The sequence below is a fragment of the Ochotona curzoniae genome, unplaced genomic scaffold (genome assembly GCF_017591425.1).
Source record: "Ochotona curzoniae isolate NIBS_2020 unplaced genomic scaffold, NIBS_Ocur_1.0 scaffold_2683, whole genome shotgun sequence".
NCBI classification, from domain to species: Eukaryota; Metazoa; Chordata; class Mammalia; order Lagomorpha; family Ochotonidae; genus Ochotona; species Ochotona curzoniae.
This window is the reverse complement of record NW_024467100.1, coordinates 7291675-7318949: the sequence shown is the minus strand read 5'-3', so window position 1 is coordinate 7318949 and position 27275 is coordinate 7291675. Positions and strand designations below refer to the sequence as shown.

At 48.3% G+C, this 27275-nt stretch overlaps 1 protein-coding gene across 2 annotated transcripts; it reads right to left on the bottom strand.

The window, feature by feature from the left end:
* Nucleotides 1-411: 411 nt before the first annotated feature.
* Nucleotides 412-27275, bottom strand: CFAP45 (cilia and flagella associated protein 45). 2 transcript variants are annotated; one of them, XM_041003360.1, is made up of 12 exons: nt 27197-27275; nt 20888-21013; nt 18865-19007; nt 16825-16969; nt 16305-16475; nt 14975-15153; nt 12948-13077; nt 7995-8141; nt 5683-5796; nt 4899-5092; nt 860-1084; nt 412-593 (listed from the first exon to the last, which is right to left on the bottom strand). In XM_041003360.1, the coding sequence occupies exons 1-12, from the start codon at nt 27197-27199 to the stop codon at nt 515-517; spliced, it is 1656 nt and encodes a 551-aa protein (XP_040859294.1). In that variant the 5' UTR covers nt 27200-27275; the 3' UTR covers nt 412-514. The 2 variants fall into 2 exon arrangements, with proteins under 2 accessions (XP_040859294.1, XP_040859293.1); XM_041003359.1 differs by lacking the exon at nt 27197-27275 and having other exon boundaries at nt 20888-21067.

Sequence of the window (27275 nt, the reverse complement as noted above, 5' to 3'; positions counted from 1 at the left end):
AGGGAGTGGCAGTGGTATGCCCCAGGTTCAAACACCACCCCCTGAACAGATGTGGTCTGAGTCATGGCTGGGAGCCCAGCACAAGCTCAGCCTTGGGTGGCCCTGGTCCCTCCTTCCCCAGCTCCGCCCTAGACCCTGACCCTCCCTAACAGCATCACCTAGCCCAGCCTCAGCACCCTGCAATGCCTCTGAACTGGGCGTGGGGCACAGACCAAACTGTTCTCTGAGTGGACGAATATCCTGGGAGATCACAAAGGAGACACCAGGCCAACAGGGTCACAAGACAGCATCCTCCCATTCCCTGACCCCGAGTGTCACCCTATCCAGGCTCAGAGCCTCACAACCTCTGGTGCTGTATCCTTATGCCCCAAGCAGCCTCATCCCCAGAAGAAAGCTGAGCCATTCCTTAGAAAAGCAGAATAGATTTAATCTGTAACTGTGAAATGTCTAGGTTAGCAGCAATTATAGGCACCCAGCAACCAGGCAGGATCTGTTCCTCGACGGAGGCTCCCATTCAGTTGACAGAGGTAGCTGGCAGGATGTTAGCCTTGCGCTCAACTTCAATGCAGTATTTTTCAGGAAGACCCGTGGCTCTGCAGGGACAAGCATGGGGCAGGGATAAAGGGGTGAGTCAGACCAGAGAGGAGGCAGGAGGAAGTGGGTAGGCAATGGGCAGGGGTTTTCAGAACAAGGAGATCCAGGCCCCCAACCTGCCTCCTGCAACCCACCCCCGTTAGCATCAAAGTCCAAAGAGCTGGGAGACCCAGGGGTCCCTCTACAGCTGCGTGGTCACGGCCTGCCAAGCCATGTCTGTGGAGAAGGGGTCAGGGGCTGGGGTGGAGAAGGGATTCCAGCACACCTCAGCTCTTCCAGTTTCTTCTTCTTGATGTCCTCAATACGCTCACGCCGTTTCTGGGCCTCCTCTTTGAGACGCCGGCCTTCCTCGAAGGTGTCGATCCGGCTCTGCACCTGCTTCTGCTGGTTCTCACGCACCTGGCGCCGGAGCTCGTTGGCATGCTGTAAGCGTCCTGTGGCCTTCTTCTCCTCCTCCAGACGCTCCTTCTCAATCTGCTCTCGCTGAGCCCTGGGGGAAGGACATGAGAAGTACACAGACAAAGCTGAGCTGGCCCCACCAAGGAAAGGTGTGCGGCCTTCCGCACAGGGCTCCAAGGCCCCAGTTCTCTTGTGCAGCTCAGACGCTGCAACTGTGCATGTGCCCCTCCCACTAGCCAGGGCCAGAGACTGTCTGGCAGGAACATACTTATAAGGGGCTTAGGCTTATGTCTAAACAAAATGCTTCACAGCCTTCTTCTTCAATGGATCCTGAAAACCATACAGCTGGTCCTGTGCTTAGCCTCTCACCCACTGGGAGCTATCATTGTTCCTACTCTCCTTTCACAACATCATAACTCCTCTCCAGATTGTTCTAAGAAACCTCTCTAACAACACCTTAACAAAGCCAACAAAGGGATGCTTGGAAGATTAAAACAAGAGTGGAAGTCCATGGCTCTAGCTCTACCTGGTTACTGGGAGAAGAAAAGAGCTCAGCCTGATCTTGGTTGTCTTACTAATCCCCCTCTCTGAACTCCTCTTAGAAGTTTCTTCCACAAGAATTACACACAGACCCTGACATCAGGGGAAAAGGCAGTAATGGCAACCAGATAGATAGGCTCAGTAAAAACTCAAAATGAAATGTATTCACATCTCAGAGGAAATGCAGCCTTGGGCCTTCTTGAGCTAACATCTGATTTCTATCTCAATGTAATCAAAAGCAAAATCAAAATGTTAATTCATCTTGGGCATGGCTGTCTCAGCTGCCTTTCTCCCCTGGAGTCACTTATACCCTAATAGAGCTGCTGAAACACTTCTGCCCGTGCTCATTTCTGTCTAGCCACCCTTGAGACCCACCCTGCTCACATCATCTTCTCAACTCCTAACAAGTCTTTTTACCAGGTAAATATCTCCTAAAATTCTGCTCACTGCCCCCGTAGAGACTTTCCAGTTTCTTGTAAGAGAACTGTTGACCTCCTCCACCCTCTGTTCTCAGACAGCAAGCCCCACTGCCCACTATCCCATCTGTGGCAACAGGAAGATTCCCTCTTTGCCTTCCCCATATTGGTTTCTTCTGTGCAGAAATTCCCTCCTGTTTCACCTTCTAAGAGCAAGGGCAAATGTAGACAGGTGGTAGAGGGGTGGGGTCTGTTACAGGTGACCCCAGGAGACCCCAGGATGGTATACAATCCAAAATCCAAATAGGGAGGAGCCTGGTTACTGTCCAGGGTTATGGTGTTGATCATGGAGACTGGCTGATAATAGAATCATCTGGAAGCCTCCAAAATAGACTGATGCCTGAGCCTCACCCCAGATCATTTAAACCACCAGCTGTGGAGCCAGAGCCTGGCACTGGTATTTTTCAAAAATCTCTAAGAACCACCATGTAGGGTTGGTCAGCTATTTCTGTGTAGTCAGCAGGTCAAGAATTAAAGGTATCCCTCTGTCCATGAGCATGAGGCCCACACCTAGACCTTGCAGAAGGCCAGGTTTTGGAAACAGGAACAGCTGGATCACTGGCTGTGTCAGAGACGCTCCACACACCAAGCTGGCCAAGGGGCCCCTGAAGGTGCTAGGTCTAGATGGTAACCTGGAGCAGAGAGTGAAGTTGAACTTCTCCAAAGGGCTGGTGCAGCTTTAATAAGTGGCTAGTGTGTGTGCTTCAGGGAAACCAAGCAAAGCAGAGACAAATGGGTCAGCTGCAAAAGTAGGACTTTAATTTCATCCCATTAATATTTATTAGTGCCTGCTAAAGGCACACAGATGTCCAAGGCCATGGAGGCCAGGGAGGAGAGGGGAGGCATCTAAAAGGCAGTCTGAAGTCCAAAGGCAGAATCTCTGGGGGCATTTAGGAAGCAGTCTTCCTCCTCAGGTGCCCAGTGACCAAGGATGCAGCCCTCAGGATAGGGAAAGCTGCAGAACCAAAGGGCAGCACAGCCATAGGAAGAGGCTGGGGCCCCTAACTCAGGGCTCTGATACTGGCAAGATCTGCTCTGCCTCTGCTAGGGGTTGGAGTCACCTGGTCTGAGCTAGCACCGAGTGAGGCAGTGCTGAGAAACAGGACCTTGAGCCAGAACATCAAGAAAGCGGAGCTCCATGGTCCAACCTCTACCTGCTTAAGCATAACACCGTGTCCCCTCAATTCAAATTTTGCTTTCTTTTGAAACATTCTTATCTAATCATTCCCAGTTAAGCCAGAAGAACAGCTCCAAGGGCTCCCAGGGGCCAGATGTGGTGGTGCCATCTCTAGCTGGTAGAAAACAGCATCAAGGGAAACCATCGGCAGCCGTGACTGCTGACTGCATGGCAGAAGGGGACAGAGCTGTGGCAGATGCGAATGCTCAGTAGCCACTTACGTGGTGGAACTATCATCGAACCAAATGGGAGAACAATGCAAAAGGATAAAGTGCTGCCAAGCAGGACTGGTGGAAACACACAGGTGAGGTCCTGCCACACACAAGTGTCTCATATCCTGCCTGGGATATGGGCAAGGGCGGCACTTTGCTAATTCCTAACATCCTCAATGACACCCAGCACAGAGTGTTAGATCTACATGCTGAAGCACTCATCTGCAAACAAAAGGCAAAAGCCTCCTTGAAAAGTTCCCCTTGAAAGCCCAAGGACTCAGTATTCCATGTCCGAAGTTATCTCTGTATTTTCTATTGCACATTTCATCTGTGACTTGCAGAGAGATGTGGAAGAAGGGCTGAGAGGAAGAGACCAGATTCATTACAGAAGGCAATCTGTCTCCATGGATTCCCCATCCATGAATTCGACCAGCCACAGATCAAAGCATCTGGGTGCGGGGAGCAGTTGCATCTGTATTGAACATATACAGACTGTTTTACTGTTTTTCTTGCTGCAGCAAAACAGCTATTGCCAATAGCAGGTACAATGTCAATGGCAGCTGCCATTGGCTTCTGGATTATAAGGAATGCAGAGATCACTTAAAGCATAAAAGACTTACCCAATGTACTGGAACATCACTCCAGGTAAACATTATTCTAGACAACTACCCTCTGCACGATTTCCATGCATCAGCTGAAATTTGTTTTAGTGCTACATAGTTTAAAAAAGAAAGCAGGGCCCGGCGCGGTGGCGCAAGTGGTTAAAGGTCCTCGCCTCGCACGCCCGGGATCCCATATGGGCGCCGGTTCTAATCCCGGCAGCCCCGCTTCCCTTCCAGCTCCCTGCCTGTGGCCTGGGAAAGCAGTCGAGGACGGCCCAAAGCTTTGGGAACCTGCACCCGCGTGGGAGACCCGGAAGAGGCTCCTGGCTTCGGATCGGCATAGTATCGGCCCGTTGCGCTCACTTGGGGAGTGAATCATCGGACGGAAGATCTTCCTCTCTGTCTCTCCTCTCTGTATATCTGCCTTTCCAATGAAAAAATAATAAAAATAAATCTTTAAAAAAAAAAAAAAGAAAGAAAGCATACTGGAAGATGTATGTAACTTATATGAGAAGACCAGGCCATTCTATAGAGAGGGCAACAGCATCTTCAGATTTTAGCATCTTAGATTGGGACTCTGAGACCAATGTCAGTACACTAGCTACCAAGGAATGACCACATCTTTACTAAACCTTCACGGCTCTAAAGAAAATAATCCCAATAATCTCCAATTCCTCGAGCATTTCCAAGGGCTATTTTCCACTTCTCTAATCATAAGATTCTTGGTTCAGTTGGCTTTGAAATACTTTAAACGCCTATGTAATTAGAGTGATTCCAACTCAGTAAAGACAGTCAGGTGTCTGTTGGTTACTGTGCCAGAAGTCTTCTCTCATGTCCTGAATGAACCACCCCCGCTGCAACAGAAGAAAAGAAAGCCAAAGTTCTGGGCTGCCCCTACCGAAGAATCCTCTCGAACTCATCTCGGTCCCGCTGCACCTGGACCGCCAGGGTGTGCTCCTTGAAAGCCACCTGTTCCAGCCGGCTCTTGCGGAGCTTGGCTTCTGTTTCTATCTTCTTCTGTGCGTTTTCCTTCTCCTTTTTGCGCCACTCTCTGTCTGCAACCTCCTGGTTGCGCTTGGCCCGCAAGGCATCCTGGGAAAGAACAGGATGGGACACAAATAACCTTGGGTACAGACCCAGTGACTTTAGAAAAGACACCTGCCGACAGTCTCTGGCACAGAGTGCCTTGAGAAGCACCGTTAATGTCTCTGGCAGCGAGTTATTCTAGGAAAGAATAAATGGAGTCCTTGTCACAGAACTTCCAGGTCAGAAGATACCCTGAGGGGTCATCTTGTCCTTCCACCCCACTTATCCCAATTTTCTCCCTGTGCCTCAAACACCTGCAGGCGGCCCTACAATTGCTTCTAATTTTAAAATCTCTAATGATGGAGATGCCCACAGTTTCCTCTGGTGACACATTTCATTGGTTGGTTGAGGTGGAAAGTTCTTTCTACAGCAGTGGAAAACTTTCTCTCAGCCTGAAGCACACCATGTACTGCTCAGGGTTTGCTGCCACAAGCATGGGAGCAAGCCCGCTCCTGCCTTTTTCCAACCTACCAAGATCCGGATAACCTGCACCCCACCTGCCACACTTCCCTTCCTCTTGAGGCTCTCCTACAGGCCGTCAAAGGAATGGCTGAGGGAGCAGGTGAGGTGGAGGGAAGCCAAAACTAACTAGGTACCTGTTCTGCCTGGTAATCCTGGGCCTTCTCCTGCATGGCCCTCAGGCGGGTGATCTCCTTCTCTTTCTCCCTCCGGATTCTCTCCTGTTCAGCCTCAAACTCTGCCTCTCGGGCCTGCAAGGAAGAAAGAACGCCATAAAATGCTTTCTGGTATTCCAGTCTCGCACAAGGATCTCCCCAACCCCTTCCTCACTCCTTTTAAGATTGAGCAAAAGTGAACATAGCGATGCAAGAACACGAAATAATCAGCACATGTAAAATGCTTTATTGCTTGCAAAAGGCTTTCCCATGTATTACCCGGAGAGCTGTCATAACATCTCAGGAGGCCCATTTCACAGTTGAAGAAACTGATATCCACAGAGAGCAAGGTTCTTGCCAGTAAAATATCACACGGGATTTCACTATGGGAGTCCTGGACCCAGCTTTCATATTGCGTGTATTACATCACAGTTTTCAAATCACAAAGCTCCCTGTGCCAAGAAGTCAGCATGGCTCCCTTCCAGTTGTGTGAAAGGCAGCAGGTGGAAGTTACATCCTTAGTCCCAGCGCAAACAGTCAACCATGCTTTGGGCAGTTCCATCATGGTTAACAGATTCCTTAAAGAGTGCACCATCAACACTGGCTCCCTTTTTTCACTTCTCTGTAAGAACAAGCATATCGCTAAATGCTTCCCGAAGCCAGGTTCCCAGCTGCCATTTCTTGAGCAGTCATAAGTTGAGTGGCACAGGCCAGGAGGAAATGTGAGCTCCCCCTGCTTGGCTCTCATTCTTTCTACCCGGGCTTCCCTGCAGCCCAGCAAACTGCCCGCTTGCAGAGTGTTCGTGGTCGAGTGCCAAGCTGGTCTCTCCATTTCACCACGTCGTGCATAGCAGCGCAGAGAACTCTGGATCCTGCCACAACCAGTCTTTGCGTTTAGCTGTGAGGTGGGCAGTCTTTGCCTTTAGTTTCTGAGGTGCCAGAAAACGTAGCCTCTTGAGACGGGGGTGGGCCTTGAGACATAGTTAGACACTAAGAATGGGCAGTGGGTGATGCTTCTCACAGTTTTGCCCTTGTTCTTTCTGTGGATGAACCCATCTCCCTCTCCCATTTAGAAGTCGATGTTGATCCTGCATCATTTCACCTGCTCTCAGCTCTGCATCATGTCACTCTTCTATCTCACCACGACCACCACAGACTCACTGCTGCACCCAGCAAGCCTGTTGACCAGCTCCTGCACATAATTAGCTCATTAGCACCACCCTCAACCACTGGGAGAAAGAGCTGATGCATCCCATAGAAAGTGCATAGCATTAGGTCCTTTTGGTCCGGTCTGATCTGGAACATACTTTGAAACATGCGATATATTTTGAATCAATCACTAATAACTTCACAAGGCTGTCATAATGATGAGAAGAGATAATGCATGCAAAAGACAGAGGTGATACAAAGTCTAACTGCTCTATGAATGGTAGTTTTGTAATTGCAGTCAGGTATGGATGGACCCACTGTACCCCTTATCTTACGTTCTCGTCCAATTGCCTATATATGCCCAACATTCAATAAGGAAACTAAAGCCAATAAATTCTCTAACACACACACACACACACACACACACACACACACACACACACACACACACATCCTGCCCTTCGTTAATCACTATCACAGAGGAGCATAGAGAAGTGTGATTTGATTTTTGTCATCATGGAACTACGGAACTATCAGGGGAAACAAGATCAACACAGGCAAAATGTAATAACTTCTCCAACACTGTAAGTACATTCTCCTCTTCTTATACAAATCCGTGTTCAAGTTATCTGAACCATGCTTTAAAGCCTTCTTTTACTTTCACTTCCCTAGAGACGCTAATCATTTCATCACTCGATATGAGCCCACACCTGCCTCAGCTACAGCCATCTGTAATCGTTTGCAGATATTGCTCTCAGATCCACTGTGCATTTATTCCTACAGATGCTACAGCGAGGACTGGGAAAAGACTCCATTTTCTGAGTCCAGCACCCAATATAGGATGCCCAATATGGGAGTTTTCCCAAGAAAAGTGTGGGGCAGCTGATTCATGATGATAATTATCAAACTCATGTGGGATATACAAAAACTACATTTTCACCAATAGTTTCATTTTCTTCCCTGCTTGTACCTGACCCCCTCCCAGGTTCTTTCTCACTGAAGATGTTAATAACACACACCAATTTGGATGTCCTTCTTGGGTTACTACCATCTGGCCAGGATGAAGGAAGATGTCAGGCCCTTAAACTAAGACAGACATTCTGTCCCTGACCTGAAGCCCCAGGCATCAGAAGCCAAGTCCCTACCATCTTCTTCTTGGTGAACTCCATCACCATCTGGTCTGCCAGCTTCTCCTGGGCCAGCAGCTCTGCTTTCTGCTTCTGGTTTTCATCATTGATGCGTTTAATCTCTGCTTGCATCTTCAGTTTCTGCTGGTGCCTTCGTTCCAGGTCCTGCAGGCACAAGGGAGAGAGCCTCAGGGCAGAAGAAGGCAAAACAAAAGACTCCTGGCAGGTAGGGACTGAGAGGCAGGCAGAGAGGCAGACGCGTGAGCTGCCTGCCTGCGCTCTCTGTCATTATCACTCACTGTTGAAGTTCTCTCGAGGCCCATCAGACCTATCCTACCAAAGGACCTCTTGACGGTCTTCGTCCATCATGATTTTGTGGCAGTGCCTGATGCTGTGGATCTCCGCATATTTACAGGAAGTGCCAGCTTTTAAAATTCGATTCCAGTGTCTTTCCCACATGCCATGCTAAGCTCCATCCCTGTGGCTTTGTTCACATTACCTTCTCCAACTTAATTTAAATTTTGAGTCTCTACTCAATAGTAACTGCTACAATTTTTTAAAAAGAATAAATAATTCCATATTGTAGTCTGCCTATGTGTTGGACGTGTGACTATCTCTGATACTTCTATATGTCCCAAACCCCTGAAAGGACCCTGTCATCTCCATTGTGCTGATGAAGCTGCCGCCCAGCATTCAAATGACTTCCCCAAGGCCACACAGTTGATCAGCTCCAGATGGCACCCATTCTAAATGCCAGTTTCAATCTTCCCAGGAAACCTTACTTGGGTACCCTGATGTTCAGTTCTTTCTCCGTGTCTGAATTCTCTCTGCACTTGTGGTGTCACTGTACCTCTTGGGGGTGATCACCCACTGCCTTGTGGGTCTCCAGTCATTTCATACATGTTGACCCCATCCTAGCTAGAGACCTTGTGACATACTTCCTCCCTTCCTCAACAGCATGAAGCCCAATGTGAGGAAAACAGCCAACATTCAATAAGCACTTGCTAAAAAGGCAGAAAAGCAGGAAGGGGTCAAATGAGTAGCATGTGAAAAATGAAAAATAAATAAATAAATAAAAGATCTTAGACACAAGGGACCAGCGCTGTGGTGTAGTAGGTTAAGCTCTACCTGCAAAACCCACATCCTAGATGGGTGATTGTTTGAATCCCAGCTATTCCACATCTCATCCAGCTTCCTACTAATGCACCTGGAAAAGCAGCAGAACATGGCTCAACACCTTGGGAAGTCCTTACCCCCATGGAAGGCCCAGAAGAAGCTCCAGGTTCCTGGCAGCAGCCTGACTCAGCCCCAGGCCCTTTGGCAATTTTGGGAGTGAGCCAGCAATGGAAGCTCTCTCCACCTCCCAACCTCCATCTGTAACTCTGCCTTTCAAATCAGTAAAATAGATTTTTAGGCACAGAGATCTCAGTACCAGCGTTACCGTGAGTGACAGGAACCTTGCTAAGGAAGGAGATCCTGCATTCTCAGCCCAGGAACATACCCGGCCACAGCACAGAGGAGCACTGGGGCCTTCTGCAGCTGTCTTGTTACCTCTGATAGGCAGCAGAGTCCTTGCTTCAGACCTTTGGACCCATCCGTCCATCCCACCATTCACACTGTTCCCAGCTCCTCCTCCTCAGAGTGGCTTCTGCTCTGATTCACCCAGCCATGGCACCTCAGGCTATGAGCCTTCCTCTAGGGCCAGCTCTCCACCAGCTTGGTTCCTGTCCCAGTTCAGGGCTGCTTCTTCCAGGAAGCCTGCTGAACCACAACAGCACAACCGCATGCTGCGCCTGAGCTGGCTGACTCTAAGCATTCTTTCACTCTCGCTGAACTCTGCTCACCCTACTCCTCCCTCCAGCATTACTCACCCCCCAATCCTCATACTCCCTCTTCCCCATCTCCCTCACTTCCATGTCTTACTAACTTCTTCCCACCAGTTTTAGGCCTGCCATTGGCCATCACTTGATCCTATTGACACCCAAACTAAAGAAACAGTTAAATATACCTTGAAAATATGATACTAGGGTTTTTTGTTTTGTTTTGTTTTGTTTTACCATTGCCTATACCTACACTTCCATGGTGTACTTAAATAGCAGAACGTTAAACTTGTAACTGTTACTAAAGGACTATCCTACTGTAATAACATGAAGGAAATGGTGGGAGGGATAAATGAGGAGGAAGAAAGGGGAGGGCAAATGGGGAATCCCTCTATCTACAAAAATGTATCATGGAAAATAATACAAAGAATTGTTTTTAAATCAAAAAAACAAACAAAGCTGCAGACCTCTAATGTATGACAAATATACAACAGCCTGTTTATCTATTGACTTTTGAGCTTGTTGTTTTTGTTGGGCCACTATATTTCTGAGAAATCAAAGATAATCCTCATCTTAAAAGCCTTCCAGTGCCCAGCGTGATAGAATAGCAGTTCAAGTCCTTGCCTTGAATGTGCCAGGATCCCATATGGACATGGTTCCATTTCCCATCCAGCTCCCTGCCTGTGGTCTGGGAAAGCAGTCAAGGATGAACCAAAGCTTTGAGACCCTGTACCCACATGGGAGACCTGGAGGAAGTTCCTGGCTCCTGGCTTCGGATTGGCTCAGCTCCAGTCATTGCGGCACTTCGGGAGTGAACCATCAGACAGAAGACCTTCCTCTCTGTCTCTCCTCTTCTCTGTATATCTGCCTTTCCAATAAAAATAAATCTTAAAAAAAAAAAAAAGAAGCCTTCTAGAGCAACCCTAGACAAATCCCTTTCTGCTCTCCCTTATCTTGCTAGAACCTTCCTGGACATTCCTGGAAGTGACAAAGCAGGTCTGATGCTGGAAAGCACAGATTTCATCCCTAAAATTGCTTAACACTTCCCAGAGACTTAGGAAGTTCCTACATCAAGGACATTAAAAAAAAATCCAATGGCACAACATCAACAAAGTGGGGTAGGATTCCCTGAATCCTGGAACTTCCTCAGTGAGCCCACCCTCACTCAGCTGAGTCTTTTAGTCTTCATTTCTCTCATTCCCTGCATGTTTTTATTTTACCTCTTTTGTTGGCCCTTTGCCCGACTCTCTGACTGCTGAGCCAGGCGCTACAGTGACGTAGCCAGGTCTCTTGTCTCCTAGATTCCCCAGTTCCTTTCTCAAGCCCTTCACAAGGCTACATCCTCCTTCATGTGCCCCTGCTATCCAGACAGCAGGCATCCTACCTGCCAAGGCGATCTTCCCACTGCAGGTGCTCTGAGCAGCCTTCAGAATGCCAAGTCTGCCCACCTGTGGGACCTTTCAGGAATGCCCTGTCACTCAACACCATCAAATGCTCTGGCAGCTAACTCAATTATCCATAAACATACAGGAAGGGGAGAACAAAAGAATTCATGTTCCATGTGTTAAGTAATATCACAAGAAATCAAATAAATCCAGAATGTGGGACGTGAGCAATTGGTTCAGATACTACTAAAGAGCAGTGTTAGGGGGTCAGTGCTGTGTCACAGCAAGCCAGTCCTCCATCTGTGATGCCAACATCCCATATGGGCACTGGTTTGAGTCCCGTCTGCTCTACCTCCAATCCAGTTCCCTGCAAATGAGCCTGGAAAGGCAGAGAGGATGGCCAGGTTCTTGGGTCCTGGACCCACATGGGAAGCTTGGAAGAAGCTCCTGATTCCTGGCTTCAAACCAGCCCAGCTCTGACTGTTGTGGCCATCTGGAGGGTGAACCAGCAGATGGGGGGAAAAAATTCTCTCTTTTTCTCAGTAACTCATGCCTTTTAAGTAACTTTAAGTAATCTCTTTTTTTCCCCTCAGTAACTCATGCCTTTTAACAGCCATGTTAGAAAAATAAATGGATACACGAGGGAGCTCTTCCAGATCAAAGCACACATTACAGAGGCTTGCCACATCCAATGTGCAAACCTGGGGGCGAGCCTTGTTTGGAAGAAAGAAAACAGCAGAAACTACATCCTGGGGACATGGGAAATTGGGACATGCATTGAGTACCAGGTGATATTACAGAATCACTGGGGTGATCATTTGTGACAGAGGTGGGCCAGCAGTAGGAGATGGTGTCCTTGCCCTTCAGGGATGTGGGCTGAAGCACTTAGTGGCCCAATGTTAAGATATCAGCAACTTTCAAATAGTTTATCGATAAACGCAACATTTTCATGTGCCTGGAAGGAAATAAGTAACTAAGGCAAATTGTTCATCGTTAAACATGGGTAAAAACTTCAGTTCGATTTGTGGGATGTGTGTGAGTGTGTGTGTGTGTGTGTGTGTGTGTATGAAAATTTTCAAAATGAAAATCTTGAAGGAGTAACAATGAACAAATGTTCCAACTGTCTGCCTCATCCCTCCGTGCCCTAAAGGCTTTTATGCATTGCAACAGAGCAGGTAATAAAGAAGAGCATGTTTTATGTCTACCTAGTTTGGGCAGGTTATCTTTTTTGGTTTTTTGGGGTTTTTTTTTTTTTGCAACAGATATACCCACTAATTTTATTTGAGTTCACAAGAAAACAAAAGGGTTTGACTTCCCAGCATAATTAATTATAATGGATGCTATGTAATTCAAGTGGAGGTTAACAGCGGGGAGCCTGAAAACTAAGACAGTACAAGTTTTTATCTACCGAGTGTATCATACCCCTAGATAATTGAAGAAAGACTATAAAATGTCTCTGTGTTTACTTGTACAGCTATATATTTCCTTTATATGTACATTCACTCTAATGTGTCGTTCTTGGGCCCCTCCCCCCCCCAAGTCCCTGGGAGACAGGGACCACATCTGTTTACACCACTGCTCGTGGTCCAGCATGATGCCGAGGCCAAGTCAACATGTAACACAGCCATAAATAGCTGAAGGTGCTGATGTTGTGAAATGAGCATGTGCCTGAGTGAACATCAATCTATACCCTGAAGCCCCACACTCCTGGAGGGCTTCGTGGCTGATGCCAGTAAAATTTGGCACTGTCTCTCTGGCCCTGTTACCCTCAGATCCTCCTCCTGGAGCTGTTCCATGTACTCCAGCATCTGCTCCTTCTCCTGCTCCCGCTGCTCCGCAAGTAGCGATCGCTCCTCCTGGTTCTTTTTCATCTGTTCCACAATGTGCCGTCTTCCACTGCAGGGCAACAGGAACCCAGCATCTCAGAAACCAGCGGTCCATGCACCTTGGCTCCAGCCTCCGTCCAAATAATCCCAAGGTGGGAAGTGCCCCTGATGTGTGGACAGGCTGCATGGGCCCAGTGGCTTGCAGTCCTTCCTCTGAGTGCCCTGGGAGATCTACACTTTCTTTCCTGAGCTCCTGGTTCTGGGGCTGCTCCTTCCCAAGAGTCTCCTTCATTTAATTCTCTGTGGAGTTCATGCCACCCCTTCATGCCCTTTCTCCCTTCCAGCACGTGCAGTTTCTGAAGTCCCACCAGAGGTAGAGACAGCCAGCATCCCACGCTAACATCTCAGGGCTGAGTCTGACGAGGTCTCTCCACTCAACAAAGTCCACCCTCCATATTACAAAGCAGGGAATCCTGACTCCACAATCAGAGTTGCCAGGGAGCTCCTAGGATGACTGGGATGTCAATAAACTTGGAGGCATCTAGATCCCATGATGTATGAATAAAGGCAGGACAAATGGGAAAAGACAGAGATTAGGGTAAGAATCAGGAGAAGGAGCCCGGATTCCTAGACAGGTGGAATTCATGAATGGCTTCATGACTCCTCATGATATTAACTTGCAGTTGTGAGTGATTGAAAGAGTTGTATGGGAACAAGACTGCACTCGGTATAAGGACAGGCTCAAATCCTTAGAGCTGGTTAATGAGACAGAGGTGCTTCTTGCATCAGAGCTTTGTATGTAGAAAATGGACATTGAGCCACTACATAAACTTTTACTGGGAGCTTATTCTAGTCTACTATGCACCTTTAGGAAGTACACAGATAAACAGTTCCAAAGAACAGAATACAGCTGTGGATATAAAACTATTATTTGGGCCTGACTCAGCAGCCTAGTGGCAGAAGTCCTTGCCTTGCATGCGTCAGGATCCCATATGGGCACTGGTTTGTGTCCCAGCTGTCCCACCTCACATCCAGTTCCCTCCTTATGGCCTGGGAAAGCAATCAAAAATGGCCCAAGGTCTTGGGACCCTGCACAATTGTGGGAGACCTGGAAGAAGCTCCTGGCTTTGGGTCGGCTCAGCTCCAGCCATTGTGGCCACTTGGGAAATGAATCAGCAGGTGGAAGATCTCTCTGTCTCCTTCTCTCCGTGAATCTGACTTTCCAATAAAAATAAATAAATCTTTTTTAAAAACAACTGTTATTCAGTGGTGGAACAAGGACTATTTACAGAAGGGATTCTTACATTTCTACAGTGGGTGTTCTAATTCTAGCATGTGACAATTCTTTGATTGAACTGCTCTGGGACTTGTCTTTTATAACAAAAAGCAGGGAGTGAACTGAATCCATTCATTCTGGCTAGAATTGAGCACCCACTACAAGCCACATGCTCAGCCTAGCCCAGGAACTCCGGAAATGAGTAAAACAGGTCCCTGTCCTTAGTGAGCTCGCAGGCTGGTAAGCGAAGGGGAGCTGCAAGGCAAGATGTGAGAAGCTGGGACCTGCACGCAGAGTGCCAGGGCACAAGCAACGTGGGCGCAATGTTCGTCTCTGAAGTGAGATGGCATTCTCAGAGAAGGGGACACCAAAGTCACATGCTAAGAGAACAGAAAACACGTCCAAGGGTGGGGCAGGTCAGGCACATTGAGGAAATGCAGAAAGAGCACAGAGTGGATGGCTAGAAATGGTGAGAAATGAGGGTAAATAGGGGTCAGATTGTAAAGCATCTGCAATCCTAGTATTGAGCTCTAAAAACTTCTATGATCCTTCAAATCACTTCATACAGGTTTTGTGATAATAACACTTGATGGCAATGACTAGCTCTCATCTCCATTCTTTGCTAGGTTACATGGACCCAAACATACATGGAAACAGCTTCCTGAGGGAGAAGCCCAGACCACTCCTTTACCGTATTCTTTCCTCTCTTCTCTTCTGGTCCCGTTCCTCCTGCCTCTGCATGGATTTCTGCCGCTCCACTTCCATCATCTGATCCAATCGCTTCTCTTCAGCATCCAGTTCTTTTTGTATCTGCTGCTTCTCCAAGATTTGTGCATCCCGGATGGCATGGCACTTAGCATTGAGGATGACCTGGGGAGTGGAGACGGAATTGTGGCACTAGGCCTGGGGGCAGAAATATGGAGGGGTACAATATGGATGTGTGAAAGTTCAAGCGTGGAGCAGAACATGACTGAGTGGGCAGGAAGTGTTTGCAGCTGCTCAGAAGTCCAAGAGAAGCAAGAATGTTCTAATGCTCAGCACTCCCCTCCAGGATTTACCTGGTTCCTACAGGGTTCTAGGGTCTGAGCAAAGAGAGGCCCAAAAGAGCATCTCTCTAGGTCTTGCATCAGAGTATCTGGGAATATGATGAGAGTTATGGACACTCCCCTCTATAAAACCCACTTAAATATATACACACAGAATTTCTATAAAACTTCAGAGCTTCCAGGCTTGCCACTGAGGAATCCACGTTCTACTCTTCAAGACCTCCCTATTCTACTTGTCAAAATCACTCCTCTTTTACTCTTCAAGGAAGCTAAGCACACTCCTGCAGAGCCAGGAGCTGGAAGGGACTCATTTGATGCCAAAGGGGATGAAAACCCACAGGCTCATCAGTAAGATCTGGGAGGTAAAAGCTGTGGAAAACGAAGGGAGATACAGTAGAAAAGATCTACCTAAATGACAGAAATCAGAGATGAAGGAGTTAGGGAGTCTACACTGTTTATTTGAATGGGAAGTGAACTATATGCAAATCAGTTGAAAAAAAATTCAACTTAGAGGAGCCTCCAGTCTTTACGCTTTGGGCTAAAGAAGCACTCTGGGCACACTGGAAAAAAGCCAACTGCCTCCACCACCCTATGTGGATAGAACCTTGCAGGACAAAAAATAAAATAATGTCCTCACATTCATTCAGCAATCCATAATTCACAAAGGTTCTCCTCTGTCTCGGGTTATAATTTCACCAGTAATTCGCCAGGTAATTTTACCACCCTTATTTTTATAAATGAAGTGAGGCTGGGATGAGGGCCAGGCGAAGGCTACAAATGGCTTAATACACAGCAAGTAGGTGGCAAAGCCACTTCTCCCTCTGAACACAGCCACCACCCATGGCAGGTGCAGCTCCCCCACCCAAGCCCATGGCATCCCCACAGGGCCCCCACCTTGCCCAGTGAGTGGAACAAAGGAAGGGAAGAGAAAGTGGCAGTGAGTGCTCAGAGGGAGGGACAGGCTGGGAGACCCACCTTGCTCATGTGTTTGAGCTCTTCTTCCTGCTCCATCCGCAGCTTGTTGGCTCTCTCCAGGAGGTTCTGGGCCCGCTCCTTGGCCACCTCTTCCAGGTCACTGAGCTTCTTGTTGTTGCTGTACACCATCTCCTTCTGCTTCATGATCTTCTTGCGTGTTGTCACTGCATCCTAAGGAAGACCACTCTGGAGCAGGAGGGATTTTCCCCATGTTCTATACCCTGAGGCCTCCCGGCTGTCACGGGTAACCCAACGTGCTTTAGCTGCAGTCCACAACTGCAGCAGAACCAAGACGTTTCACAGCCTGCTCTCATTCCCAACCCTCCTCTTGGGCCCCCATCAGCTCTCTCTTCTCAGCTATTTCTCTCTAGTTTCTGTTGTGCAAAGTTTTTTCATGAGTCTCATTTCAGAGTCCTCTAACCAGAGGCAGTCACCACCGCTGTGGGAAGCTCACCTCTCCACAGCTCAGTTCCATTTCACCACCCATCCGCACAAATCAAGGCTTAGGGAGATGACCTACCAAAATGGCTTCCTTCTCCTTCTTGAAAGCCTGTTCCCGGGCCTCAAGTTCTTCCTTGGTCAGGACGTGAGATGCCCATTTGATCCTCTCCAGCTCCTCTGGGCTGATGATTAGGGTTTGCCCAGAGGGATCCTCTGTGGGGACACTGACACAGTGAACAAAGATAGGGAGGAGAGAAGTGGAGGGACCATGCTTCAGGCTCCTCTGCCCTCTTCTCCTGCCTATGTGATTCCAACCCTCCGACATGGGCTCAACGTGGGCATGAGACAATACAACTTAGAAATCAATGGGAAGAAAAAGTTCCAGATAAGAATCAGGTAGCATCACAGCTTTTAAAGAGAGATTTTAAGTTATTTTATACAAGGTCTGGTTCAGGTGCTACTCTCTCCATGCAACTGTTCACGACCCTCTCCTACAGTCACATCTGTACATACACCCTGCCAAGCCCCAGATCACTTCCTCCTCTGAGCCCCCACCACACTGTGCTCTTCCGCCTACACTGTAGCCAATTGTTCAGTCTGTTTCCTACAAGCTGCTTCCAGGGGCTGTCTCTGCCTTAACCACATTGGGAGCCTCATCTCTGACACAGCACTTAGCATTGAGGGGGGTACTCAAAGCAAGGCTGGTAAATTGAACTTTAAAAATAGATTATTCCCAATATAAAAGGGCAGGAGCACGCCAGACTAGGTTGGGGTGGATGCTAGAGTAAGAAATCTAAACATGCCTGTCTGTCCAGCCCCAGAGAGAAGCTTTGAACCCTAAATATTAATTAAGATCTCAGATCAACAACAGCTAGAGACGTGTCTATAGACCTTCCTAGCTGCCCAACGCACTCAACAAACCAATAGCTAATTATAATGATTACAAACAAATGACATACATTAAAGATGGGGGAGGGAGTAGTTGGGGGGGGTTGAATAAAGCTGCTTCTGGGTGAGGCAATTTAACAGGTACATGGCAATAAGACGCAGCCAGTCTGAGACAGGAAGCAGAGCCTCATCTAATAAAACCAGTGCAGAGGGTGGGGGGAGGGAATGGGAGGTGGATGCAATGAGTGACTGGATTTGACACTTAGCCAAGATCTATAGTTCACCAAGCAATGTGGCCCACAACAGCCTAGGGTCGGCAGTGACCAGGAGGACTCCGAACCTAAGGCTGTTTGCAACACCCTCTGCAAAGCAACCAGCTGCTTGGCCTTCCATGAACATGCTTTCCTTTCTGAGAGAGAACCCTTTCTCAGGTCCTAGGCATGCTGACACCATCTGATGCCAGGACTAACTGGCCCTTGTCCTCCTCAGGACCTAGCATGAGGCTCAGCTCCTGAGCCATGTCCCAGCTGTGCCTCCCCAGCTCCTGACACAGGCAGCGTTTCCTGAGAATTCTACGTGTTCAGCAGCTAGATTCAGAGGATGGAAGACAAGTTACTGAGAAAACACAGTAGCAGGAGCTCAACTACTAAGCACAGTGTTGGCCCACTGCATGTGGCTCAGCTGAGCCTGAACAAAGGGGGCAGTTCCAGCCAGGAAGCAAGGGGTGAGCTAATCCCAAAGGAACCCAAGGAGCCCCAGAATTTCCTCTGATGGCCTCAGAGTCTGGGAAGAAGCCAGAGGACTAATTAGGCATCTGGTCAGTTTCCCTTTGCTTCTGATTCTTAATGCAGTCCAAAGGAAGTGACTCATCTGGAACACTTCCCTTTACCAAGTGCACTAATGGGGGGTTGGGAGTGCTCAGTGAGGATCCACTAAATACTTCCCTTCTTCCAGTCGCTTAGATCCCCACAGCCAGTCACAAGAAAGGAGGGAGAAATGAGCTGGGGGTAGAGGGCAACGGTGATAACAGACATGACTAGGGAAGAAATAAGAAAGGCGGGGAAAAAAACAAAGGGCCATGAAAGCAAAAGGAAAGCTTGATTAGGGAAGAAGCAAAGATTGACTGGACTGATGGAATGAAACCCCATGGATTCCCCGCACACTCTCTGCAAAGAACCGTGGTAGTGAAAGCTGAACCAAGGGTACTAGGAACTGCTCCCTGAAGACTCACATGAGTTCCCGGACCATGTCCCGTGTGATGAGCTGGATGGTCTCGGGTTTGTGGTCCAAGCCCACGGCAGCGAGACTTTTCCGAAGGGTGTACTTATCTCGGAGCAGCACGATGGGACCATCATTCTCATCCTGGGCCGGGGGCTACGAGATTAGAAAGTAGGGCTTAGCAGTTGGTGATCTCACTTCCTGCTGGTTAGTCCAAACTTCTGCAGCATCCCGGAACCCAGTGGCAAGGGATGCTGGCTGCGGCCCATACTGCAGGACCTCTAAGAAGAGCTAGGGCTGAGAAAGGGAAGGAAAGGGAAGGGTTTGCTTGTGTCTGTCTGTCCCTACTGTAAAGTCCCAGGACTGCCAGGAAAGATTGGTTGTTTAGGTTCTCCTCTGTCCATAAAATACTGAATACTCCCTTTTGGCCTACACTGTTTGAAGCAATGTAATTTGCTGTGGGATCAATATAATCTATAATATTGATTTTTTAAAATTCTCTTTAATGATAAGCTTATTTTGAATCTCAAAAATATATAAGCGCTGGTTCAAAAGTCGCAGCTGCTCCACTTCCCATCCAGGTTCTTGCTAACGCTCCTGGGAGAACAATGGAAGACTGTCATAGGCTTGGGTCCCTGCCAGCCCATTATGGAAATTCAGATGGGGCTCTTGGTTCCTGACTTTGATCTAGCTGTCACAGTCACTTTGGGAGTGAACCTGATGAAAGATCCCTTTCTTTCTCTCTCTGCCTTCCAAATAAATAAAAACCTTTAAATACATATGTGTGTATGTGTATATATGTATATATGTACATATAATGTGATGAGATCCATGGATTTGAATTCAACAAGAATAGAGAGTACATATGCGGTCTTCTTTACAATTTTCTGACCGTGAAGGAGTTAAGATAACAAGAAAAATTAGTTACTCATTTCAGCAAGCTTCTAAGCACAGGAGAAAATGTGTCTGCCCTTCATGCAGCACCAGGGATCTGCTTGGAGACAGGACGAGGCTTTATCTACACTGAGAATCTTGCTTTTTGCACAGTCCCCAGAGTGCTGCTGCCACCTGGTGCCCATCCCAGCTTCCAAGTGGGTACAGCTCATTCATGTCACAGGCCACTTCTGCCCCCTACTGCCAACCAAGAGACATCCCAGGCTCCCTCACCCGCTGGTGAGGCACCAGCCAGCAGGACTACTCCGAGACTCCCAGACATTTCCAGCTCTCTCTTGCCTTGGACTAGAAAACTCCACATTGCTCCAAGACAAACGTCTCTTGCTCTTTGCCTCGCTGAAAAGTTGGGAGAGGGGGAGTCTTCCCAATGGGAAAGCTGCTGATCTCTGACCCCAGGAAACTCCTCTTGCATTCACAATGAGGATGGGGAGCACCAACGGGCATCAACTCATCTCTCCCATCTGCCCGGCAGCCAGAGGTATTTGGGCAACCTTTCACCTCTCTGTTCCTTTCTCTTAATCTTTAGTCCCACTTCCCCACCGTGTCTCAGTCTCAGTCTCTTTTTCTCCTTTCTTCTCACTTACTTATATTCATGTGTATCAAAACTACTCAAAGCCATTCTCTAGTTTGTCTTTTCTAACAGAAGTTGTTATCAGCCTCTTGGTATGAACGACACCTGCAAACAAGGATACATACGCTATGCACATGTAATTTACTTTGAGCCACTGGGGCAAGGGGTATGGCTTGAAGCTGCACTCAGGTGCTCCATGTCTACAGGCTCAGCCCATTGGCACCCAAATGCTTTTATCACAAGGCCCTCACTGAGTGGCTACTGAGTTCTTCTCTGCAGCAGAGCTTTCCTTTTGACCTTGCAAAAGATGGCAAATGTTGTGAAGAGGTGAGGATTTCAGGGCCGGTGGAAGTTCACCTGTGCCACCCCACGGAAGTCACAGCTCTACTGAGAACTGTTTGAGAGCACAGTGACGTGCCCTGAGTCCCGAGCAACACTAGCGTGGACCACTAACCTAAGATGGCAGCTACAGGGGCAGGTCAGGGGGACGCTGGGAGCTGGGCAGGGATACCTTGATACATCCGAAGAGGCTCTCATCCACCTCCGAGTTCACAGCTTTGGTCCGATAGCGAGTCCTATTCCTGGACCTCTCCGAAGTGTCAGAGGCAGCGCTCAGGAGGCCAGCTGTGCTTAATGGCTGCAGGAAGAAGCAGAACATTTGAGTCATTGGCTTTGAATGTCACCCAGATCTGGGACAGGAAAAACATCTTCAGCCCACCCTGGAGGCAGGGGACAAGCACCCACAAAAACTCTAAAGTGTAGGAGGCAAAGAGCAGCAGGTGGGCGACATCCCCCACAGACACAGCAGAATCCACAGTGGGTGTGAAGCACACCAGCTTTACAAGAAGTAGCATTTCTGGGGTCCCTGGCACACACATGGGTCACATGGTACAGCAGGAAAGAATCCTGACAGAAAGAAAGGACAGATAGCTTCCTGTTTCCCATACGGTCAACCTCTTGGGAGGCAATTTGACCTTGCCCCATCCCCACCCTCCGGAATGTCAGCCCTACAATCCCGTTCAGTAATGACACTGCTATTTGACCTCCTTTTGGTCTCCACCATCTTACAAGGTTATGTCAGGGACTCCGGGGTTAGGTGATTCGGGAGTGAGCAAACTTTCTTTTTCTGCCAAGGACCATTTGGATATTTATAACATCATTTGCGGGTCATACAAATCCATCAACTTAAACATTAGCCTGCTCTAGATTTATTGAATTTTGAATCCTGCGTGTGGGTGCCTTGGCAAGGCACACTGTATAAGGCCTGTGGACAGGACATTTTCCACCCCTACATGGAAAGTCACTTCACCCGCAACTCAGCGTGAGGCTGATACCCAACACACCTTAGGCAATGGATGAGTGATGAATGATAACAAATGCAACCCAACAAATACCATAAAATCCACCCAGTGACTCCTTCTCTGCCAGGACCTTTCTTCGGTGTGCAGGAGCCAGGGTTTAATCCCTCTCTCTCCAGCATGGTCCTGGGTTCAGCTACTTCTTATCTAGTTGGAGATGGTGTTCAGCCCCAACTACAGAAGCTGATAACACCAAATATTTGCTTTCCCAGCCTGGGCAAGGGCTCCAGGCCTCGCCAATGAGATTACCCCAGACTGGCAACGACTAGGGATGCAAGAAGCAGAACAAGGAAAGCCTTTCTGACAGAGGCAGCAGTAGCAGCCACCCCCAGGGTGGGAGGAAATACTGACAAGGACATCAGCAGTGGCATCCCATGTCCAAAAGTGGTTATGTTGAAGGTACCACGGGGAACCAAGGGTCCTTGCTAGATAAGCGATAATTTTGACTGAAGTCTCAATTTTGGCTACAGGGCTTCCTTTGGTTTTGTTTTCCAAGGCAGTTTGCCAGCCTGGGTATAAAATCTGTGAACTCTCAAAAAATACGCTCAAAATGCTTCAAGCACTGACTCTGTAAGTTATAACCAAAAAGCATGATTGACACCATCTCCATTCCTAAACCTTATCCAGCTTCAGCTCGGCTCCAAGAGTTTATGCAAAGACAGCTGGGATGATACCAGGTTTACTTTAAAGCTGTTTCAAACTTCACTTTGGAGGGGCACACACCTCACCCTCCATGTTGCTTTAAGCTGGGCTACCTTAGGAAAGTGGGCTGGCCACATTGGGTCTCCCCACACCCAGTAACCAGCAGCTATCAAGGAAACAGAACAAAGAAATGGACCATGTCTACCTGGTCCCTCAACACTGGAGAGTGTTTTGAAAGCTCCTTCTGACCTGCCATCACCAAGCAGACACCTCCAGCACCTGTTCCACCTGAATCACGCTTTCACACTACACTGAGCAGTTTTCTTCAGCTGGCTCTGTTCTGTACAGTGAGCTCTGCTGCGGATGCCTTTCCCTTGTTCCTGGCGCGGCCAGCTAAGGGCTCACAGAGAGAGCCTCCCATTACGGCCTCAGTCAGCCCCAGTACAGAAGAACAGAAAAGCTTGGATTTATTACAAAGTAAACATAGCAGCCCTAAGGATGCCTAATCACAGTCTCCAAAGGGTTATTACATGGTGGGTGGTGAGCAATGGCTCCCCTTTGCTCCGAAAATAGAACAGGAGCAAATGAATGGAAACTGCAATAGGTGGGATTAAGGCTAAACGTTGGGAATAACTGGAAAAGGTGGAAAGCTTTGGCTCATAAGGGATGGTGTGTGTTCTCTATGTAACTAAGGGACAGGGGGCATAGTAGAAACTCGAGGCACCTTTGATGAAGAACAAATGAATGACACGGAGCAAGAGGACCTCTCGAGAACTACAAACCAGATGGAGATGAATGCATTTCAGGAATCTGCCTGTCTGACTCAGTCACTCCACCATTCCACATTTTCCAGATCACATATGCAGCCTGCACTGTGCATGATAATGCATGCTAAAGGACTGTGTGGTACAGATGGAAAGTATTATTATTGTTTTGCATTTGTTTTCCTATTTCTTTTCAAGGCCCCCTGTTGGTTTCCCTTGTGCTCTGGAGTCCTCCAAACTGCAGAGCCCTCCAGGGCTGAGATGGAGTTTCCTCTTTCCTGTGCCCTTGGTACCCTGGTCCAGAGGAAGTCACCACGAGAGATACTCAACTGCCTAAACCTAGAAGTCAGAAGAGAGCAAGCAAAACAGATGACCACAGAAAAGTGACCACTGGGCAGGACAGGGGGAAGCTCTGCATTCTGAGGTTGGCTAGCTGAGAAGATCTCTTTGGAAATGCTGACTTTGAAGCCACAAGCCTTACCCCAGGGTTAAGAAAAAAAATTAGTTTTGCCAAGAGTAACAAGAAGGACTATGGAGGTCACTGTGTAAACACACCAGAAAAATGAAGAAGCAAGCAGAAATGGAAAGTTGCATCCCTCTGGGCCAGAGGCAGAGGCCAAGAGGTTCTCTTAGGAGACGAAAGGGCTGGCTTCACTTTTTGCGTAACCAAATAAATACCCTCAAGACATCAGGCAGTGTCCAGAGAGAAGTTTGGTTAGTTGTGCTTAAAGGGAGCCAGCCTCCAAGGGAAAGCAGCTCTCAGCTCCTGCTAGTAAGAGGGCTGGAGAAGATGAGGACTTGGTACAACCATCAGGCCAGGTCTGCTTTGAGGTTTTCATCTTGGTGAACTAGTTGATGCTCCTCTGTTTGTAACACCTATCCTACCCCAGGAGCATAAGCATCCACTCACAACCAGGGGCCTTGTGACAGAGTCTGCTGCGGAAAGATTAGCTGGCCAATCGAGTGATGTTGATAGTACCAAGAGGCTATTTCCCCTAATAGTAAGTTTTAAAGAAACCGGATCATAAGGAATACACAGGAGACAGCCCTGTGCCCCTAGAGGTACCGGTTTGAGACCCAACTGTTTCACCTCCATTCCAGTGTCCTGCTAATGTGTTCAGGAAAGCAGTGCAGAATGGCCGTAACACATGTGGGAGACCCAAATGGAGTTCCTGTCTCCTGGCTTTTGACTGGCTTAGCCCTAGCCGTTGCAGCCATTTGTGGAGTGAACCTCCAGATGGAAGCTCTCTATCCCTCCCTCTCTCTGTGTAACTCTGGTCTTTCAAATGAATAAATAAATCTTTTAAAAAAAAAAAGGAATGCAAAAGTATCTCTGTAAAAATGCTTGTGCAGCAAGGGTATATACCCAGAATGCATTACTGAACATTAATAAAATACTTAATAGTAATTTCAGGTGGGCTTTGGATGTTTCCTAGACTGAATAATTTTTTTTTTTACAATCTTTACTATGGTTAATTAGGGCACAAAGGTTCAAGGGCTATAGGAAAGTGGGCAAGACTATCATTTCCACATTTTTTTTCCTGTATCTGGGGTAAAGGGGGAGATAAAGGGAGAAATCCCACCCAGTCTCCCACCCATCCCAGGTACCCAATGTGGGGCATGCTTCGAGGGTCTTGCTCAAGTGGTTTTGATAGTTCAACAGTTATGAATTGCTGCCAGTCTCGCCATTCCAAGCACGATGAGGTCACTAAAGAATCCTCTGACTGACAAAGTCCACCTTAGAGTCTCCATTTGCCCAGTTTTTCACTGCCGACATATGATTGGGGTAGTTGATTGATTTGTTCTGTCCTCTGTCTTTTCATGGTTAGGGTTCTGAGACCCGCAGTTTGATTGGGGAGATCCCCCAAAGAAACCCTGTCTGAGGTGATCCCAGACCAGGTTCTTGTGTGTATTTGCAAGTACAGGGCCCGGTACAGTCCTTCGCCCCAATCAGCTGGTGGTTGCAGTTGCTGGGTCAGTTCTGTTTCCAGCCCTGTCTTCCACTGGAACCAATGGGTGTTGTAGTCCAGCCTGATTCTGCCCAGCACACACTCAGCCCTCGCATAAACCAGTGGGAGCTGCAGCCTAGTCAGAGTGACCCACAATATCCCCCACCAGGCCCTCTCACTACCATGGTTCCCGTGCTTGCTAGTATGTGCAGCAGACTAGTCCAGTCTGTCCCACATCCCATTCAGCTCTCATACATGTCAATGGGCATTGAAGCCTAGTTCAACATAACCAGCTCCACTATCCAGCCCACACACATGCTGTTGGGTACCTTTCTGTCTAGCCTTCCCTGCCCCTGTCCTGATTTTCATGCCCTCCAGTGGGAGTGGCAAAAACCCAAGAGGGAGGAGACTGAATAATTTTCTGCAATGAGTAGGCAGCTATTTTTATGACCAGGGGAAATAATAAAACTCTTCTTATTGAAAACCAACCTTAACAAGGGACATAAATCCCATCCCTCAGTGTCGCATATGTCCAGGACCTGCAAGTTTAAATCCACTCTAGCAAAGACAAAGCACAGGCAGGGCTGGAATAGGCCGGTGTGGAGTTTCCCTGACGTCACTGTAACACCTGTCAACTGAACAAAGACTTATCCTTTCCAGATGTCCTCTCCACCCAAGGATCCACTTCCTCTTTTGCATAGAGTCACCACAGGCTGACAGATCCTAGCTTCAAACATTGGCCTCATTCTACTTCCCTTTCTGGAGAGTCTGATTACTAAGGATGTGGGGATTCCCAGGCACCGGACACCTTGCCTTTTACTCAGAGGAATTTTCTCCACGACCATCTTTCTTTGAATGAGACTGAGCTGCCCATTTGTGAGATGTCACCTAAACATGACATCCTTGTCAGGACCAATGTCCCTGTCCCTCCTGCTAGCGGATGGGATTAGTGGTAATTTTTTGGTAGGAGTCCTGAAAAGTTGGTCTCACGTGAGCCCCTGTACCCTACCACCACTTCTCCTCAATGCTCTAAATGCTCTTAAAAGCCAGGGAATAGCATCGCTATGTACACACACAACACACTCCGGTCGGCCAGAGCTCACTTCCTCAGCCCCACTGTTTCTCCAAGGGGTCCTGTCAGAAGGCTCAGTAGGCTAGCCAAACACCTACGGTGAGTGCCCTTCAGGTGGGAGATGGTTGATCTGGGTGCCCTGCAGCTCACAAAGTCCAATCCAGCTGCAACTTAATGATGAATGCAGGCTTGGAATCTGGCAATTTTTGAAACGAGAGAAACAAAGAATTAACATTTACCATATGCTCTTGGATGCCAGGTGTGATGCTAGACTGTCAAACTAGATATAAAGCGCTGGGGAAGCTGACAAACAGATCAAACAAAACACACGAGCCAAAGGGGCTCTCCATTGCAACACCACATGAGTCCTCAAGGTTGACAACTACCCTTTTGTGCAGACACGCTTATTCCATAATTAACCAAGTTCTCCTGGAATCTGTCAGGCACTAGAAGAGCAGTGCAGCTTGTGCGCCCGAAGGGCAGCCCCCATGACATCCTCCTTCTCCGTCTTCAGCACACTAAGACCCTCCCAGCCTAGGGAGCACAGGCTTAGCTGTCCCACTCCTTCTCCTGGGTCTTGAGATCCTGGCATCCTCAGCAGACAGTTGGTCAGTCTCTACGGAGGGACCCCAAGCCCGGCTAACATTAGGCACAACTGGAGTTCAAGGACACTGGCTGACTTTTCTTTGGTCATCCTGCCAATTAGCAGCAGAACCAGCCCAACAATCCACTCTCCGTCCTCCTTCAGTGTCTTTGTCCACATTACACCCCATTCCCCGGTCTTGGGGAACCCCTGTCTGATACAATAGGGGAGGGGGCTGGGACATGCGTCTCCCCAACTTCCTAGCTGAGCACCACTCTGTGTTTCCAATCGCTGTTGTCCCCCACTCTTTCAAACAAGGGCTCACAAGTTCGCACTCCTCTGGGACTGCTCTCTCTACTTCCAGCCTTCCTGACTCCCAGACTCAGAACCACAACCCAGGGCAGGACGCCTGAGTTCCCTTGCAAAGTTTCCTTCAACACCCAGGGTCTCACCATCTCAGCCGCCGCCTCCGCCGCCGGCACCGAGGCCCTCGGTGTTGACGCGTTACCATGGCCACCAGGAGCCCGCGAG